Source organism: Symphodus melops, assembly GCF_947650265.1.
Source record: "Symphodus melops genome assembly, chromosome: 14".
NCBI classification, from domain to species: Eukaryota; Metazoa; Chordata; class Actinopteri; order Labriformes; family Labridae; genus Symphodus; species Symphodus melops.
The window spans coordinates 22,861,558-22,882,644 of NC_136704.1; the positions used below are offsets into that span (position 1 = coordinate 22,861,558).

At 45.5% G+C, this 21,087-nt stretch overlaps 1 protein-coding gene across 1 annotated transcript in view; it reads right to left on the reverse strand.

The window, feature by feature from the left end:
- The window catches only part of gli3 (GLI family zinc finger 3), a 99,497-nt gene that overhangs the window by 43,761 nt on the left and 34,649 nt on the right, over positions 1 to 21,087 (reverse strand). Inside the window, exons 3-4 of the mRNA XM_079361427.1 lie at positions 18,469 to 18,705; positions 2,710 to 2,815 (exon numbers count right to left, since the gene is read on the reverse strand). Of these exons, the coding sequence (XP_079217553.1) occupies positions 2,710 to 2,815; positions 18,469 to 18,705 (343 nt within the window). The remainder of the gene's footprint in view (positions 1 to 2,709; positions 2,816 to 18,468; positions 18,706 to 21,087) is intronic.

A 21,087-nucleotide genomic window follows, 5' to 3' on the forward strand; every position in this document is an offset into this window, starting at 1 on the left:
AGTAGTAAAGCAGAGCATGGCGGTGTCTCTGCTGACAGCAAACCAAGCGCACAGATAACTCCTGTCCCGACAGAGTGACTGAAGACACCAGCGCCGAGAAACTTCTCCCACCCTTAATTCAATTCCCTGGCTCCGTGTTGTCCCTCCTCCCCCTTCCTCATTTCCTTCACCCCCCCCCCCAACCTGTGCTCCACATCGTAGCAAAGCACCCCTGACGGATAACAAGCCAGGCTGTTTGTTCGCGCCTGTGTTGCCGGCGCGTGTTCGCCCCATTATCTCTGCATAAGCTAAATGCTAAATTATATTTGCCATTTTGTTTGCAGTGACACGGGGCATCAATCACCTCCCTTTTTTATTTCCTCGCCTCTCTCCCCCTTGTTTTCCCCCCCCCCCCTCTGCTGCAGGAGATGAGGGGTTGAGAGGTAGGGTGGGCCGGAGGTGGGGTAGCGGAGAGAGGAGGGGGGGGGACATAAAAAATTCATTACGCTTAGTGGCACATCAGCAAGGGAGAGATATGACTCCTGAGAGGAGAAGAGGGGGAGTTGATAATGATGAAGAATATCAAACATAATGCGGCCCAAGTAGCTGCCCCATCCAATTTGTCCTCGTCGCGCCATGATCGCTTCCTTCGTGTCTGCGGTAAGGAAACAAGCTCCACAAGGACAATGACGCATCTCCTTGTGGTTTTTGCAGATTCAACGTGAGAATACAAATAAAGCAGGGTGCAAAAGAGTCAAAAAGTATGAGAGAAAGTGGATCAAAGGGAGGAGATATGTGCAACAGAGCGCTTTGAAGCACCATCATAGGCACTCCAGTGAAATTGGAGACTTTTGTTCTTCACCATAATCACACGCTGGCCGTTTTCCTTCGACGACACTCAGGATGCTTAGCTCAGATGCTGATATAATAACAGGTTAAGTCATATAAATGTAGCATATCTGAAAATCTTTGTCACTTTACAGCTTCTCATTTAAAAAAGTCTGATTAAATACATATAATTTCTTAAATGCGGAGGAACACAAGGCAATATTTAAAGTAAAACAGCAACAGCTAATGTTAGCATGTTAAACCAGCTAGCATGACAGATAACATTCCACTGCTTTCTTCAAAACAAACAAAACGTTAGCTCAGAGGACTAAAACGTAGCCAGGACGTAAAACTGTAGCTAACATTAAAAAAAAGTCTGAAATATAAGCCTTTCCTATTTCATCTTGTAATGCTACCAATCTGTGATATGAGCTTTAAGCTACTTCCAGGCTAACAGCTATGTAAGATAGAAAGTGGCTATAGGCTAACGTTAGCTCTGGTCTGATAACAGGTTATAAAATATGTTGTTGTAACTCTAATATTGCCACATTTCTCTGTCATATCAAGACATGGTGTATGACAATAATTTATCAGATATTATAAATAACACAACTGTAACAGTGCACTGACATTTTAAGGGAACTTGAGTTCTTTCATGGTTAGCATGACTTCGAATTAAATTGGTCACTGTATATCCTTTTTCTAGAAATGACGACTTTGTTTTTCTTTGCTTCATGTCTCATAGGCCGTACATGCGTGTGATTGGGCAGGCTGGTAGCTTTTAGTTCATGTGTCAGGAGTCGGTTTGTGTCTGTCAGAAACGGGCAGATGTCAGCAGAGGAATCGCTTCCTGCTCTTGACAAGGCTTGATCACTGCTCTTATGAGAGTCGCACGCTCCCAGGCTCCCCACTCAACCCGCTCTCATTTCCACGTCTCTGACACGTGTTCATTTGCGTGTCTCTGACATGTGGATCATGTTGCTCGCGGTACAGGGGCCGTGGCCTTTGATCCTGGAAGGTAACGAGAGGCACCCACAGCACCCGTGAGGAGGATGCTCCACGCCCACAGGCGGAAGGAAGTTCAGGACGTTGATTTGTATCGCCGTCAGGATTCAGGAGCTCGTTAATGATTAGTGTGATGCCACTGAATCCAGAAATATAAAGTAAAGAAGTTTCAATTAGAGCGTTCGTGTGCCTGTTCTTTATTTGAGTATTCATTTCTTTGACAGCATTTTGCTTTAACGCTCTACATTTTAAAGCAAACTTCACTTTAGAGCAAATATCTGTAACCAGCTTTGCACACTGGTTACTTTAGCTTTTAAGATTTTGTCTGCTTTTGAGCAATTACCTTCTCTTATCTAGCTGAAAACAAAAAGTTTTTTACAAGGCGGTCCATGAAAGTGGATCTGCCAACCTTGCCGACGACATCAGTCAATGTGAGTGTTCATAATTTTCAGGTTATTTGAGATGTGTTTTATTTCCGTAAAGAACGATTAAAGTTTAATCGTATCAGTAAAAATGCCCATTAGAGGCATGTTTAAATAAAGATTTATTATTTTGATAGGTCAGCGAAATAGAGCTGGGAATCCGGGAGAGTGGGGAACGTGATGCAAGAAAGGACCCACTGGTTGGATTTGAACCCCATTCAACCCGCTTGGGTGACATCAGCCTCAAGACTTAACCGCTCGGCCATCTTGCGCCCCTGAGGGCTGGTTTTTCTGAACTTTTCCTGAAGTTAAAATGCTAAATCAGTGCTTAAAGTTTTACTTCTTTACATCTTTTTTTTTTTTAAGTATCTGTACTTTGATAAAGAATGAGTGCATCTGACTGAATCCAATGTGATCTCAGGTATGATCAGAATTAATGAGAGTGCGACTGTGTGTGTGTTTGAGAGGGACTTACACGTGAAGAGGGGGCACGGGGGAAGGCTCGTAGATGTAACGTCCCTGCGTATGTCTGTCATCGATTGGCACGGGTGGATGGAAGGTCGGGAAGAACTGTGGCGCATCTGTATAAAGACAGGAAGAGAAACATTATATGAGACTTGATTTGTCATTTACAATGTGCATGACTTCTGGTTCCTCCAAAACTTATTGTCAGGCTGATTCCTTCCCTCCTCGGCTAATCTAAACAGCAGCCGTAATGAAAGGCAGTGGTTGATGGCTATCTTTCAGCAGACCCACCCAAATTAGACCTCATTAAAAACGCTCAACTAAAAGCCGCACTGCTCCGAAATGTTCACTGAGGAAGTACATGTCTCCGGGCTGATAGAACTCAAAATAAACTGTGATAAATAATCTTAAGAAATTAAGCCAAAAGCCACGTTACTCACCGTATCAAACATAATATGGGTTTTAACAAAGAAAAACATTTAAGTACAACCAAAGAGACGTACAAAATGAGAACAGAAACATCCTTTTTTTGCTTCAGTGTTTTGTCACAACTGCCAGAGAGAATTGCAAAGCTTCCCCCCCCCCCCCCCCCCACCCTCAAGATAAGGCATTAAAACATTTGCATAATGTGAGCTTCCAAGTCTTTTTCTATTTTTACCACCTAAATAGTTTTGCAGCCATCAGACTGGGTTCCTATATGTGTGCACACTCATCTCTCAACCTTAACTGCACTCTGCAACTAAATCTTTAAAACCAAAATTGGAATTCTGCGTTGCCGCTCGGCAGCTATTGTGGGACAAGTAGCAACAAGCAAAGCATGCAGGGTAATTCTGTTCATACGCTGCCTACTTGAGGGTCGAGTTGTGAAACAGAAATGGGTTAAAACTTGCACACAGGGACAGAAACAGCAAATGAACAAAACACACAAGGCAACAAATGAATGCTGTATGAACACATGTTTCTTTATTGCCGGCTGAGACCAATGCCAAGTTGTGTATGAGAATCCCCGAGGCAAAGCACGTGTCAACATCTGCATACCTTCATGCAGCAAGTCTCCGAGGTTGCTAGCTATGTGTTTTTTCGCCTGTAAATATTTAGCCGTATGTGCCAAGAGGGCAGATGGCCAACAGTGAGGTGCCCCACAGCTCAACAAGTGTTGGTCCATGCCAGACGCAGCTGGGATGCTCAGCAGGTGTTGATCCCCCCCCGAGCACCTCTCTTTTACCTCATCACTTATTCATTCATTCATTGGTCCGATCACTGCCAGCTTCAGCCAACACATGAACGATCAGTTGGATGTTTTAGTCTTAAAAATGTACTTCAGGGATTTAGTGTTGGACTTTTATTTTGGAAAACTGTAAAAGTTTTATTTATGTTGGTCTCAAAGTCTGAAACCGGGATACAAGGTCGGCCTACTGTGAATTGAGTAATTTAAAAAATATACACATTAAAATCTTTTTAGAGCCAGGCACAACTTGAGCTGCTCAGATTTTATCGACTTTATACCAACTCTTAAACACGAGTCGGCAATTCTGACTACCCTTCCAACGCCAGTACGCTTAAAAAAAATAAACATATTCTTACTATTATTAAAACTTTGTAGGCTATATTATTTATCTACAGATTTGCTGTGGTTTGGCTAAGTGCACTGAAGGAATGCTGAAAAAAAGCTAAGTAACCAAGAACAAGCTAAGCTAACGCTAGTGGCAGCCCAGTTAGCTACTTCTCCTGATGCCCGGTGCGTAACAGGATCAGAAAACCCAGATTTTTTACATCAAACTGCTTTATGTTATGTGACCAGTTTTGTTCATCTTAAAACTACTGGAAATGCTTGTCATGACAATCGCAGAAACGTACAGTATGAGCCAAGTTTGATGCTCCTTTTGTTGTATTTTCAACTTGGCACTTGATGGGAAATGTTCCAAGAGATTGAGTGATTGGCTGATTGGCTCTTCAGGTGCAGAAACAAGCTTTAAATGCAGGTCGTAGGTTACGCTTTATACTTAACTTGTGATTCAAAGTAGCAAAAAATGTTTGAAAGTTGCAATTGCATTTTACTTTTTTATCATTTCACACCCTAAACAAATAACTCACAACCCTGTAAGCGCGTATTTCATTTGCTCAAAGTGTTCAACAAGTCGAAAGAAAACTTTGGTAAACTTCTAGGAACCATTGGAGGGTTTTCATCCTGTTTTCACACTAGCAGAGATAAGTGGTAAAAGCCTCCCCCATGCAGCTCTGGCAAGTATCTGAGCACTCTGTCTCTGACTGTTGATAGTTTCCTCCTGATGACTCAGTTTTGGCTTGGCTCACCTCGGCTGATTCCAGAGCTGCAGAGGGAGGGAGGGATGAGGGGATGCTGGGAGATGTGCTCGCGGTAGACAAGGGCAGAATCTGCTTTGTTTACTCAACTCCGACGCTTTAGTGCTGTCGGCCCTTCGCTGTCAGAGTCGGAAATGGACACTCAGATATACTGGGGTCTGTGTTCTGGGCTCTTGCTCGGTGGGAGTAAAAGTTTCATGTTCTCTAATCTCACTGATCCCTGCCCTAACCTCTGTCCTGTTGGGCAATGAGGGATGACGGAGGAGATTGCAAACTGTGAAATCATTTTAAAGACCATGCAACAGACACCTACATTCCCACATCCTCCTCTCCTCATTGAATTACCCATAACCCTCCTATAAGTTTTTTGTCTCTGGAGCTCCTCATTCAGCAAAGCCCTGCACCTCAACTGGACCTTTTTTTTCTTTTCTCTTTCTTCCTCATTCATCACTGCTCCTTTCCAACCCTCCTCTCGCTATGGCCCACAACTTTCCTGCAGGGTAAACCGTGCCGCCGAGGTTTATTTGAATCCAACTCAGAGGTTTACTTTACCCCGGCCCTATCTAAATAAAAGCCTGCCACCTCTTTTACGCCAGCGCGGCTCTCCATTAGCAATCCAAACAGCACCGCGTGTCACTGGAGGGAACGTATACAGTCGCAAAGAACAGAGAGCGAAGGAGATACACCAGCCTGCAATCCATCTTAAGTGTTTCCTGTAGGGACTCTTTACTGTTTACGCCACGGCTAAATTGCCCCTGCTCTTCTGGATATTCAAGGGTATTTTTGTTCTCTAATACAGAATACAGCCGGAGGGCAGAAAGGAAGCCAATTCACGTGTCACAGTTTTTTACCTTCTCATTGAAACCACACACCACAGCGACTGGAGCATTCCTAAGGAGAGAGCAATAACGCCAGCTTTGTCCCGGTTGAATACAGCTAAACCACAACATGCAAAGTAAGAAAGACTTAAAAAGAAAATGAAAGCAATGAAAAACTCAAAGTCAGGAATTCAGGATGTAATAGTGTGCAAACTGATTCACGATGTATCGTTTGAAATATCCAACGATTAACATTTTTCTTTTATTCTCAACATATTCATAAAGTCTTCAGAACTCGTCCCAAACATTTTAATGAGCCGACTGCAACTTTTCCAGCAGTGATGTTCATTTCTACTCCAATTTTTTCCCTCTTTTTAATCTTTTACGAGAAGGCACGGAAGTCATTAAGACATGATTACAAATGGGTCTTAATGAAAGGGCAATTAGAGGCAAACTTTGACCGGGCTCATTAATTCTAATTCAACACAAACACACCGTGCTCAGGACCAAAAGCCAGCTTTCCCTTCATTAAAGAGAGGATGGTAATTGCCTTGTCCTTTATTGGACACTTGAATAATTTCAGAAGAAAAGGGGGAGGACAAGGGGAGGATAAAACCGAAAGCGCATCATTCGGAATATCCTTATTGGTTAATCTCCTTTCATAATGGACGTTTTACCACAAAGGATCTTTCTCTAAGCTTTGAGATGTGATACTTTGGGAGAATTTGAGCTGTCACTCATAACTCTGATGCGGTTTTTGATAACACACAAACAGTTTCACTCCTCTCTCTTTTGTTGTCAAGTCAGCACTGTGAGTTTATTGTCTCCGCTGATAAACCTGCGCTCCTCCTTTCCTCCGGCGAGGGTTCACTGACTCTAACAGGGTGTCACCCGCAGCTGAGGACGCGGCGCTCCTCCATAAACACGGCCGCTTCTCATCGACGCTCCGCCGCTACAGCACAAAGAGCCACTGACAGATTGTCATAAGCGACTAAGGCGGAGTGAGGAAAGGGCTTCTGGGGCCCGCTCCAGAGGTTTGTGAATTGCTAATGTGGAACATATGAAGCCTGTGCCGGGGCTGTGACTGCCAGATTTCATTATGCCACCTCTCTCCCCGCTCATGATCTCACTGCTCAGGCACGCTCGTCTGCAGAGGGACCCGCAGTTTCACCACAACTCTGCAACTCTTCACAGAGGGAGAGAAAGATGCTCCCGACTTGGTGTGTTTGATTGTTTGCAAGGGCTTGCTTATGCAACTTATGAGGAGTGAATACGGGCACATTTACATGACTTTACTGTGCAGCACGAAGGGAAGATGCAGCTTGAAGCACATCCCTGATGGCGTGTTGTCTTAACCAGCTCCTGGTATGTTACCTTAAGAAACTTACCATTTCGCCCAACTACAACCTCTGCACTTTTTTTTTTTTTTTTTTTTTTTTTTACATGGGGACCCTTTAAAGTGAACACCAACACACTTGCAATTAAAATCACCTAAAGCAGTTCTACCAACAAATTATTTTCCCTTCACATGATTAAGGCCTTCAGTAAACTCTAAAATATATCAGTAAAAAAAAACCTCCTCAGAGTCCTCCTTTGGGAAACACAGATATGATGAGTATTCATTTTGTGTCTGGACTCTTTGATTTGGCGCGCTGAGCTCTTCCCCCAAAAAAACTGTGATTCTGACGCTCCTGTCGGTTTCCTGGACGGGGACGGTACGACATGCAGAACCAAAAGGCGGACTATCAGTGGAAGTAGTTTGGAAGCCGCCTCTCTTAAGGAGGCGAACTCCGTCTGATCTATCCCTTCACACCCTCGCTCTCATCTTGTTTGCTTACACTGAGACCTCAAGCTGTTTGGACATGTAAATAACACTTTCGGGGACTGTTTAGCTAAGCTCAATGGGAGTTGCTGTTGACTTTTTGGAGCGCTTTGCTTAATTACGGGTCCCAGATTGTTTCAGGTCTAATGGCCTAATTACCGCTGCATAAATTAGCCTAATGCTCTCGCTGTTCAGTGCTTTTCCATACTGTACGGGCACGAGAACAGAGAAAGTCTTTCATTGTGCACAGAGCGACGGTAAGACGCAGGGAGAAGAAAGCGAGCAGAGAGGTTAAATAACAGAGGAATGTTAAGTGTTGCCTTGCCAATCTCTCTGCCATTCATCATAAACGCAAGGCTGGCAGATCACACTCAGCCTTTTCCTCTGTAAATCAATAGATTTTTTTTTTTTATATCTCTTCCGCTGTGTTCTCCTCCACTTTCCCCCTCTCTCTCTCTCTCTTTCACTCAATTGCTCTCACACCCTTGAACACAAACACTCTCTCTGTGGGTAAATGTAATTAACATGGTGGAAAAGAAAAACAGAGAGTGAGTGGTAGAAAAGAGAAAAGAAAAAAAAAGAAAAAACGTCAGCTACGTGCGATAAGAGGCTCCCTGTTCGAGTACACATTCCACCGCTACTCGCTGTCAGAAGTAATTTGTTTGTCTAGACTGAACAAGTCGGTCAATGCCCGTCGTTTCTTCTTCTTCTTCTTCTTGTTGCTGTTGGGTTTTTTTTCCCTCCCGTTCATGGTGCTACGAGTCTGTGCATATTTGCTCCGAGACGTCCTGTCCAAGCAGGGGTTATCTCTTCGTGCAAATATTTACAAAGTTTCTTACAGGATCATTTTTCATCCAAACACCGGCTTTAAAATGCTCCTACATCATCTTTGAAGGCAGGAAAGGATTCGCTGCAAACTTTCCTCCACAACACAAACATAATGGATGTTTAAGAAGCGTGGAACCAAGACATGATAATGTGCATGACCTTACACAACATTTTTACATTACTATACCTGGCTGTTTGAGACTAAATGGACAGAGATTCACCTCAAGGTTTTCTGCCTCATGACTGGTGAACTCATGGACTCTTTAATTCAATCCATCCGTCTTCTAATGTTTGCCGTCTGGCGTATCAGCTGTCGATATACAAAATCGATGTCTTTACAGTTTGGTTTGTTCATTTAACCAGACGATCCAATGTGCTCGGACATCCTCTGCTAAGGCGAGCAACAATTTCCTGCAAACTTTACAGGTATCCATTTTAAATGTAAATGTATTGATTAGCAGGGGGTTCATGTCCAATGAGTTTAAGAAGACGAAACCAAACAGGATGATGAAGGATCTGACTGTTATAAAGCCTATAATCATGAAAGAAAGCAAAATATGGACAAATACGTTTTTTTAAATCATGTGCCCATGTGCTGTTTGTGTCCCTGTTTTCATCCTCCTGCAGTCATTTTGCACAGTTTAATTATTGGACGTCTTTCTCGGATGTCATGGTTAGAGTTAGTCCTTCAGTCTGTGATCACTTCCTGCTCCTCATAGCAACGGTTTAGAGCAACTGCAGACGTTAGATCGATCACAATGAGTTCAAAAAAACAGCTGTGCAAAAACACAGAGTAAACATCTCTGTTTGTATCCGCCCTGTGTTAATGAAGACGTCGAGCTCAAAGCTTCCCCGCCGTCACCTCGCCGTCATAAGCCACACAAATGTCTTCATGGAATTCCAGCATCTGTAAGACATTTACGGAGCGGAGTCAATCCTAACAAATTGCACGCCGGCACGAGGACCCTCGCCCCGGCTACAGACTGGAGCTAAGCACGCACTCTGCTCTTCCAGGGGCCCCACAGCGCCCCTCCCCGCCTCCCTTTCCCAGCGTGGATCGGAGAGCGAGGGTTGTTTTCACGAGGCCTCTGCGGTGCGCCAATCTATCTCCTACATTTGGTGAATTTCTCCAGATTGGGATAAGCTGGGGGGAGCAGAACAAAGCGTTATGGGTCGCCCCCCCCCCCCCCTCTCGCTCCCGCACCACATACCCCACCTTCCAGACTCTTCGCCCCCACCCAGCCGGGGAGAGATTTACACAGCAGTTTAGCAGCTGAAACACTGTGCTACACCTCTTTCCTCTTCTCTCTTCAGATCTCACATCTGTCTATCTCCTCCTCTCAGAACCTCTCAAAGAGAAGGGAGTTGATTTAAAACTCGCGTTAACTCACCAGGACTTTGTTACATTTATCTGGCTTCAACTCCCACTGTGTGATTTATTCAACTCAATATATAAATAAAAGGCTGCTCGAGAGTTTGAGATCCTGACTTAGGAAGTGGGGTCAGTGAGGAAATGAAAAGATGAATCCACAATCAGTTTTTCGGTCCTTTGTTATTGCCTGTATCAGAGGAATGTCGAGGGCTGAGCAGGAGCCGGTACAGAAGTTGTGTAGTTTTCCTAAATGTTTCCGTGGTGTCCGTTTGGATGTTTCGGAGCATCTGAATGTCCATCGGGAATCATTTCTATCCGGCTGATAAGAACAGAGGAACGCGGTTGAAACCAAAACATTTCATTAGTTCGGCAAGTTATTTGCTGCCAGTTCAAGGCGGGATGTTTACGCTCCTGTTGTGCCACCTCCCACGTCTGCAACGTGCACCACACAGGGGCAGAACGCCGAGGTGAAGATGCCCCGCCCCCGATCTGCCAGAGGCTTGACGGGGAGGAGACAATCTGTAACGTCAGCGCTGGAAGGATGAAATGTAAGAGTACAATGGTGGAGTTACATCGCTGCTGTGTAATCATCATGTGTAAAAGGCAGATTCATTTTTCTAGTCAGTGTTTTCACATGTGTAAAATATTTTGGGGAAACGACAGGTGAAGTCTGAGGGTTCACACATACAGCTGCTCCTGGAAACATCAGTCGGTTTTTCAGGAGTTTTCTGCGAGTGTGAAAGCGCTGCATGTGAATTATTTAGCTGGTGAGTTAAAGACACTGGATGTTGGTGGGGACACGGGGACAAAGTGAACCACATGCGTTGGGGTTGACGAGGCCAGCTGTTCAATTTACAAAATCGTAACGCAAAGGAGTAAAGTCGAAGTCTGCAATTAAATAAATCAACACTTTACATTTCTGCAGATATATTTCTATTTATTTTAATACACATTTCTCTATACTTGGAAAATAAATCCCCCCCCCCCAAAAAAAAAATATTTGCTCCCATGTAGTTATGAAGTTATGTTTGAAACTTATCTTTTTAAGATCAACTGTTGACGTTGCTCACTAGCTAAAGCAGCATCTTACCTCATTCTAGTTGTTAATGTTATTCAGTTTTATCATCTCATGTCCAGGTCACTTCAGACACACTGTTCATGAATGCTACAGTCGTGTCAGACTCCTGTGTGAAACGCTGACCCTGAACACCCCCCCCCCCCCGGCTCCTGTGCAGGTGACACTGAAGCTGCATGACTGAGGGTGTGTGATAGTGACTGTGAGGCTAACACACCTGCATCACAATAACACACAGGGTGGACACATTGCTTTGGGAGGAGTGGACGGCGAATCAATTTCAGATCACGCTGGGTTTTTTGTTCCCACTGACCACAGCTGGTTATTTTATTGAGATTGTTTTGTTAACACGTGTGTGTGTGCTATGAATATTACCGAGAAGAGACTTTAATATTGGTAAACAGAGGTAACACATCACAGTGACCACATTTGCACATTAAAGAAAAGAAAAAAAAGGTTGGAAAATCTCTTTCAGAACCGACGCTTGAATCTCAATGATGGAAAATCTTTGAATGAGAGGAAAGCAGTGGCTTCTCTCATACAACCATTTAAATGCTACAATGGAAATGTGTCAGTGCACACCTACATGAGACATTTCTAAATTAAAATGTACCGCCCCTTTTTTTCCTCCCACACACCCAAACAGACATTAGATAAAGTCTGTGCAGGCCTCCAGAGGAACGCCACCATTATTTGGCCTAATTGAGGAAAAATTGCGTGTCACAAAAAAAAAAAAGGCCCACTGTCACAGCAATCAGACAAATAGCTGCTGGGCTCCGCAGGGCCACGGAGAGGTCGACACTTCTGCACCAATTAGATCTCATAAGAAAAAAGCAACATCTGGAACTCTCCGCTCGTCTCCCGTTTTCCACTCTCTCTTTCGCCCTGTTCTGTTGCTGTCACCTCAGCCTCTCTTTCACCCTCTCCTCCTCCTGCAATCTTCTTCCTAATTCTTCCTGTTAATCCTGCTCTCACTCTTTCTTCGCCCCTCTCTCATTATTCCGAGCGAGTCCTCCTGATCTCTCTCCCCCCTTTTTCCCTCTTCTTCACAGCATCCCCCTAAACAAGGACGAAGTTGTAATCCATTTACTGCATCCCCGTCAACAGATTTACGCCCAAATAATCCGAAAAGATTTACAACTCGGCCTAGGTACTACCAAGGGAAGAGGCAGGATGCACAGAGGGGGGAAAGTCAGAGAACGCCACACAGAGAAAAGAGGGAAGTGAGGAAGCAGACGGAGGGAACTTGTGTCACAGTGATTTGGGTCTTTGTCACGCAGGTGGCGCCCAGGGGTTCCCTCGGCCTGGGCAGAGAGACAAACTGGGGCCCGTGTAAACCTTAAAGAGGATTAACCCTGCCAGAGCACTTTAATGAGACCTGAAAGTGCTGGGCACCGGAGAGCCCCGCTGATTGAGCCGCGCTCGAGTCGGCTCCCAACGGTCCGCCTTGGCCCAGTGGCCCAGCAGCGCTGCCGCAGCCCCCGTGGCCTACAGCTGCCCGCTTACACTGACACACATCAAAGCAGCCTGTCTGGGAGAACCCCAAGACGGGAGGAAAGGGGGGAGGAGGAGGAGGAGGAGGAGGAGGAGGGTGTGAGTGAAGGAGAGGAGGGTGCCTGGATGGAGGAATCCCTTATCTCCTCCTGAGAGGATGCTGCTCTGTGGTGCGAGATTGTCTGGAGCTGCCACCTGTCCCAGGCATCTTTAAAGGAAACACTAAAGCCTGTGATGGGCCTGACCTCCTCCAGCTCCCATTCTTTTATGTCTCTCTTCATTTTCTGCTTTGTTACACCCCCCCCCTCCTCCTCCTCCTCCTCCTCCTTCTCCTTCTTCTCAGGCTCTTCTCTCTTCTTCCAAACCCCTCCTGTCTCACTCAGACTCCCTTACTTTTTCTTTCTCTCTTCAGCGGTATCTAACAAGCTGACGGTAACATTTTAATTAAACCGTGTTCATCAGCCTCCTCTCTGTGTAGAACAATGTATACTTGCGACCCTCCAGACACGAGCACAAGATACGGGGTTGTTGGCTGAAGGGATCAGGGCGCTTATCTTCGCCGCTATGTGAGAGGAATGCAAATAAAAAAAATAAATAAAAGGAGCGATGAGATTTGGATACACGAAAAAAAAACCAAAGATGAAGAAAGGCGTGAAATAACTCTGACTCTCCCGAAGCACACAGAGGTGATTATCCTCCTGGAGAATACAGGGTAACTTAAGGAGGAGAAGAAGAAGCTCAGGCAGAAGGCTGAGGAGAGCAGAAGCCCCCATGAGCATTTAGTCTGCTTGTTTTCATCGTATATGGAGCTCAATGTTTTTGTTGTTTTCAGTCGCTGATTCTCCTTTTGGACGTACAAGATGCTGAAAATCTTCACTTTAAGCCTTTCACAACATCAGCGAAGAGGAATTGTTTCTTCTTTCCTCTGTGGCCCGACTGATTAAACCAGTCTCATTTGAAAAGGAGTAAAAAAAAAAAAAAAAAAAAAACACGCAGACAGATGTTGTGACAATGATACCAAGAAACGCTGAGTATTATTCCTCTTTGAACATCTTAAGTTCTCGGAAAAAAGAAATTCTTCTTAATTCTTCTTAGGCCCCCTTCAAGTGTAATCTCGTCATTGTTAATAAGGACTGGCAGGAAAATAAAAAAAATCACTCGGCTCGCATCAGCTTCATGGTAAGAGCACTGCGTGACCTTAAGATGGTATGAAAGTGCATTCTTGTAGCACTGCAAACCCTCTTAAATCATCAAGAGCTACAAAGGGGCACATGCATGTGAGGATATGGCCTATCTTACAGCATGAGATGCCTCTAATAAGCTGTATAAAAGGGGATCATCTGATTATCCCTGGTGCGCTGGACCAAGGGGCCACAGTCGAGCACAGGCCCATGTTGTTCTTTCTTGATGAAAGGAGGTGGATGGAAGGGATCCCTCTCCGTTGCCTGCAGTGTGCCTCAGGCTTCTCTGAGCCGGCACACCGCTGGGGGACTACACCGTGCCACCGCGCTCAAAAAAGGCCAATATTGAAACAATCACAAAGACAAACACTTACCCTTGAAACAGGCACGTGTCTTCTCACCCCAGGCTCTCCCCTCTGTACACCCCAGTTCTTCAGGGGTGGGGGGGGGGGAATGTTTGAACCAGTATCCAAGCCAGTGCTTGTCATGTTTAAACCAACAAGAGGCTGGAAAGTTTGTTCTTTGAGTGCAAGTTCACAAGAGCACCGTGTCTGTTCTTTTTTTTTTTTTTTTTTTTCTCCACCTTTACATTCAAACACAGTCCATTTAAAAAACGCTCTCTCTTACTCTCTTTGGCGCGTCCACGACATCTGGAAAGGTCTTGACCGAGCTCTGTAATTAAGTACACGGAGTCTCGGTCCATTGTTGTGCGGATCACGTTCGGTTTGGTGACAGCGAGCTCATTCAGTTCAGTGGTCAGCTGCATTTTGATATCAAGGCAGACAGAGTGACGCCGAGGCGGCGGCGAGAGTGCTACGGCCCAGTAGGCCTGAGATCAGCACGGCGCAGCAGTTTAGAGTTTAACCCCTGTGACTGGACACCCACCTCCCCCCACCACATCATAAAACCACAGGACGGGTATTACGCCTCAGCTCAGTGTTCCTGCAAGCTTTCCCAGAACACAGGGCCAGTATGATCCAGGTAGCGGTCACCTTTAACCAGGCTCAGAGAGCAGGGATACTGTGATACATGTGAAGGAATCCCTCAGCCAAGAGAGCCACACCGCCAAGGCCTCTAGCTTAGCCGGCTCGGTTATCGAGACCAGTCAAGGACAGCAAGGCTTTGGTGTAAGGATTAGGTCCTGGACACCAAATATCTGCGAGACTTTTATAAAGAGCCAAGCTGAAGGCTATCGGACTGATGTGCAGTCGTTGCCAACGTATTTGTGCAATTTAGACATTTCTGTCTCTTTTTGCTCGTTGCAGCTTTTGGTTAAAAATATGACGGATGGTCTATTGTCTTTTAAAGTTTCTCTGCTTTACTCATTGATAAAATAATGTATCTTCTTACATGTGGGATTTTTATTTTATTTTTTTTAAATGGACGACCAATAACAAATGCCATTTTGGTTTATGCAGCAAATTTACTTGAGCCAATCTAAGCGACCAATGGTGCGGTTGGATTGGTTATTGGATGGAAAGATTTGCCGTCTCGAGCTTTTCTTTTAACTGATTCATGAAACAACCCATGAAGAGTGAGGAGACTAATTACAACCACTTTGCATAGACTCCTGATTACGCACCACTTCATGTGTAAAGGCAGATCTGGCATATCCTTAATGCAATAATACGCAACCATGTCAGACCATAATATAGAGATTTTTACAATATGGCCATATATGTGCCTTGTTCCCTTACTGAATTACAGTTTTTAAAACTGCCACAAAAGTCAAGACACATGAGCGCCCAAATCTCTAAAGCACGACGAATTCACCGTCTTCTTTCAACCAAACGTTCTCGGGCGTTTCAGATCAGTTTTAACATGAGCAAGAGAGCTGTTGGAAAATGTGCTTTAAGTCTCTCTGGGGGTGTGTTTAGGCTGGCAGAGGAGGGGAAGTGTGTAAGAAAGCCACACTTAAAAGAAGAAGATCCCCTCGGAGGAAGCGGCGATGCTTCGCCAGCAAGTGGGCTCACTGTGGCTGCAGGACAGCTGACCGGCTAATCAGCGCACAATGTAAACAGATGTCGGCGCCGCGCATCCTATTCACACTTCTACACAATTAAGATGTTAAGAAAAAGACTTCTCCCTCATTAATCCTCATCACAATCCTTTCTTCTTATCCTGCAGCAAAGCCCCATGTATTAGTGTTGTGGTAAGAAGGATATGGACTCTTATCCAGTGTTTGCCCAAGAAAGGCAGCTAAGACGCAGGCATCATCACGATTAACTAATGCTAACAATAGGAGGGAATGTTTCCTTAGTGCCTCCTCTTTTCTACACTGAAGTGGGTGTAAAAGCCAGAGTAAACACAATCGGAGGCCGTGGACGTAGCGGGAGTGGGAGATCACAAGTCTGAGTGAATAGCAGAGATTTACCCCAAGCAAAGACCTCTGAAGATAAACCTCCCCGGCTCTCCGCTTGTTGTTCAGCGCCCACGCCTCCCAGAGCTTCTCCGCCACACTAACGACCCAGCGACCAGGTGTGGGGAGGCTGCAGGTGCCGTCGCATTTAGCCACATTAAGCACTGACACACACCGGCGCTAAGAGTAATCGGATTTACCTGGCTGTCTGCTGCGTGGCGTAGCACGCTATGCAAACACAGCACAAAGGCTTAGGGCCCCCTCTCCATCACACACACACACAGGCACACACCTGGGATGAATTTAGGAGGTGACAAGGCCCTCATAGAGAGGGACTACCGCTGATGGAGTAAGGGCTTTGTGTGTTATGTGTGGAACCAGAAACCAGAACAGGAGCCCGTCGCTTTTTTACACCTTGTAGCCCACAAGTGGCGACAGACTCTACAGGCTTCTGGTTGGAAAGCAGCTGAGGGAGGGAGAGGGCTGGAGCACGGGGGGGGGGGGACTCATGAGGATTTAACAGTGGTGCTGGTTTCAGGCAGACAGAATGTGGCTGCCACCTTCGGGGACTCCCCATGTCTTCACCACCTGAGGCCAGGAATAGGTGTTTTACGCCGCGACGCTCTCAACTGAGACCATAAGTCTCCCCGATCAGAGTCGGGAGGATCAGAGCAGAGTTACGCAAACATCAATGAAAAACACTTGAAGCCATTCAGGCTGGTGTTGAAAAGTCAGAAAATGCACAAACTGACCTCTTTTGGTCGTTATATTTCTTCATGTGACACAAATAATCTGCCCACATTAATGTTGGATTTTTTTTCTGATCTCAAAGTAATGGGACATTTTTTCACTTGATAAATCATCCTGGCAGTACGATGCAGAAACATGTGACAGAAAAAACTCAGAGCTGGTTGGGATGTCTTGAATTATCCTTCAAATAAGTAATCCATTAAAATGATATAATAGAATCAATTCATTGTTTTTAAAAAGGCTCAGCTGTCGATTTTTATTTTCTCACTGTCATTAAAAAAGATCCAATTGTTACAAATTATTTATCGTGGGTTCCTTTTTGTTTATCCAGAAAAAAAGGATTTTAAAAGCGACATGCAAAAGGCCAAAAGGACCTCTGTGAATCACAGTTTCCCAGCATGCATCACTGTGCTCTACTCTTCTCTGTCTGGTATATGGTTGCACTCGTCCAGCCTCTCGAGTCCCGGCGCACAAAGAAAACCTCTTGAAGCTCTGCAACCCTTTTGACTTTACTTGCAGCTTTTGAACTCTCCATTTCAGACTGCGACTTTTCCACATGACCCCAAGCCTCAGATTGACCCCCTCCCCCCTCCCCTTCCCGCCCTTCCCCTACTTCTACCTCCGGGCTTCAGCGGTGTGGAACCTCCAGAGCTCTTTCACACACACACACACGCACACACACACACAGAGAGAGAATGAGAAGTGGCAGTGTTGCTGAGTTAGGTCAGGATGTAATAGGCAGTAATGTTCTGCCCTCGAGGGTCCTGTCCACGGCACCCTCGCCTGGTTTTTAAGTAACCTTTCCCTTTAAGAGGCACCTTGGTGACTCCCAGGCACCCGAGCAAGCGGGAGCAGGAACTAATGAAGTGACTGAATAAATAGAGATACAGTACAAAGGTTGAGCTCCACTGGACTTTTCATTACTGCCACTGGATTAAAATCCTTCTGTCCCACTCTGTCTGCCCCAATTCAGAGCCAATTTAACCAAACTAAACAAGCTATCACATCAAATCCTTGTCTGCAGGCTAAGTCCTGGCTACAGTGGCCGCTGAATTAACCTCCTAATCAGCCTCTTACTCCCCAATCATCTATCTACTGTTCTCTCTGTCCACACACACACACACACACACAGCTTCTCTTTCATCTCCCGTCTATCTCACCTTTTCTTACGAATTATCTTCAGTATCTCACTCAAGCCACAGCTCTCCCTTCACCTCCATCTCTCAGACTTCAACTCCATTAGTCTCTGCCCCTCTCTCTCTCTCTCACACACACTCTCTGAGTCCCACAGAGAGAGAGAGAGCGAGCGAGGCAGAGCACCAGAGTAGGGGGTGGTGGGGGTTTTGACTCGGCACTGCTTCGGGGCTTTGAAGTGTGTGTTGATGAGAGAAAGCGGAGTGCTGTGTTCAGACAGGCCCCTAATGAGGGAATTAAGAAGCTACGCTGGCCGTTCCCCATACTAACTTCCCAGGCACAAAACAAGACAAGTGTGCGTGCATGTGTTCGACAATGTGTGCGCTTGAAAGTGTGTGTGTGTGTGTGTGTGTGTGTGTGTGTGTGTAGAGGAGAGAGGCTAATCTGTCAGACTTCATCAAGAATCTGACAGTCCTGCCTCTCACCTACAGTAAAGACACGACTTTGGCCTCAGTGTTTGGGTGTACTACAAACATGTCCTTGAGCTTTGCGGTTTTGTTTCAAGTTTTTCCACTTCTGAAGACGAATGAGTATTTTCTGACGAGTAGACTTACGGTAGTGTGAGTCTAGGTAGCCGTTGCGAGGATCCATTGTGAACAGCGTGCCTCGGTACGGCAGGGCATGGTCAGACAGGTGAGGGATCGAACCATGCAGCTCCTTTTTCAGCAGAGACGGACGATCCTCTGTGGAGGTAGACGGCTCCTCGCTTATGGTCCGGGTCGGCGTTGGGGCCTGGGAGCTGATGGCGTTGCGTCTCTCGCGGTGGTAAGGCGTACCTGAACTCTCGTCCTCTGTGGAGAGAGAGAGAGAGAAGGAAAACATGATCTGAGGATGCAGATTTTATTTTTTTATGAGAAGATAAAAAAAAAATAAAAGTTGGAAGCAGATGTTTGGATCTCTCAGTTTCATACATACACCCATGCTTACAACCACAGCTGCTCCGAACACAGATCCACATGGTTGGTAAGTTACTTCACGTAGAAGGCGTGGGTAAAAAAAAAAAAATCCGCTTCGTACATCCAAAACCTAGAGGGCATGATGAGTGTAAATCTGCAGGGTTTGCCTTCCACAGTGCCAGATGTCGAAGTTCAGAGGACACCAAGGATGACATAATCCCCCTCCCCTCCCTTCACTTCACACAGTTGAGGCCGGGGTTTTCAAAAAGTCTCTTCTTAGATTGATTTATGTCAGTTCTGTTAGGAAGGAATTGATTCCAACGGCGGAGGAAGCTACGACCCCGCCCTCCTTTACACCCCCCCCCCCCCCCCCAAGTCTTACTCAGAGTGCAAAATCAGGAGGAGCGGGGATCTTGCAGAAAGCTTTGTTGCATGCTGGGTAAAGAGGGTATTTGTGGAATTGAGTTCAAGAGCTGATCTCCGCTTGGAAGACATGACCCTTGACCCTTTGCCCGACCTTTAAACTGACATGAAGGAGGGTCAGCTGGCCTTCTGACCTGGCATTAGTCCATTTTTATAGGATAGGCCTAATATACATACAGGCCCAATTACAATTAACACCACAACAAAGTAAAAAAAAAAAAACAGGGAAAAAGCAATGATGTAAAACCTACTTGCATTAAAAACAACTTTCAATATCTAAAAATCGTAGAAGCGGATGGATTCAGTGTTCGGCCCTGACTCCTTTCATAAGCTGCATATTCCCAAATTTCAGGCCTTGTTTTAGTGCAATAACAATTTCATCATGTCGACACACAACCCTGAACCTTTAGTTGTACAGTTTGATCACCAGTGCATCCAAACCTGTCTTCATTTTTTTGTCACTCAACAGGAATCTAACAAAAAGAAGCTGTGATGGTGCCAGAGGTTCAGAAGCACGGTGCAAAGCCGCCCCCCACACACACACACACACACACACACACACACACACACTTTCACTGCAAACACACAGCATCCAACTGCCAATTAAGCACAGAGTAGAGGGGCCAGATTAAAGACTACCACCTTAAGCAGTGAAGAGGGCCGCCATAATGCTGTACCACTTCACACAAGAAGAGAAGCGATCAGAAAGGGGGAGGTTAAGAGCCGGGGAACAGAAAGAGAAAATGAGAATGAGCGAGCTGCAGAGAGAGAGAGAGAGAGAGAGAGAGCTGGGTAACAACCCACGGGTCCTGCTTTTATTCCCCGCACTCTCCCACATCCATTACCAGCGTTCGGGCCAGCCGCGCACTGGCGCAGCACTGGCAGCAGATTCAAGGATTCTTAACGCGGAACTGACAGCCAGAGAGGCAAGCCACTCTCATCCGCGGGAAATGACAGTGTCAGTTATGATATAAGTATTTAATCCCATACTGCACAGCCAGTGATCTTATTAAGGGAATAATGGCATTTATACGGTTAAAGCTGGATTAATAGGTCTGCTCTCGCAAAGCGCAATATTAACATAAAGGGATTTCGGAATTGGGTTCATCGTCTGACATGGATTGAAAGAAGTCGAGACGGCGAACTATGCTGGAAGCCAATCCTGCTAAGAGTAGCGCATGTAGCCTTGTGTAGCACAGGCTTCCACTGTGAGGGACGCTGAGGTCCAAAATATCTAGCATGAGGAAGTACAGCTACCTCCATATTTATGGGCTCTTCTCTAACTTTCATACAGATGTTTGATGTTTTATATATAGATACATCTCTGGGGCCTTACATAGTGTAGCATTAAGAGGCCTTTGGGTGCGTAAGCTAGCCAAAAAAAAAAAATCCATAGCTAATATACGAAGAACTACTAAGGAGACTTGGCTGCTCACTTTAAAAAATGCATTTTAATTCATCTTGGTTGATCTTATTTCCACGTCTCCCTTCTTCTTTACTTGAACCTCCTTTTCTCTGATCCCCACCGCTCGCTCGCTCTCTCTCTCTCTCTCTCTCTCTCCCTCTCCTTTAAGGGAGGTCAAGCGACTAATAGTTCAATCACAGCATTGTCACAGTCCCACCTCCCCCCCCCCCCTCTTGTCGCCATGAAAAGCCCACTGGGGGTTCATCATTCTACCGTATACCACCTTAAGGGGGTTCATTACTTGAGTTTATAGCACCTTAAATGGTTAAACAAACACCCGGCAGCACAAAGGTCAACTGACTGCTCGAATCGAGACGAGAACAAGAAGTCTCAAGGTGAGGTTTCTGTTCTGTGCCGCAGGAACAAGTCAACGTTTCTCAGTCCCAGAG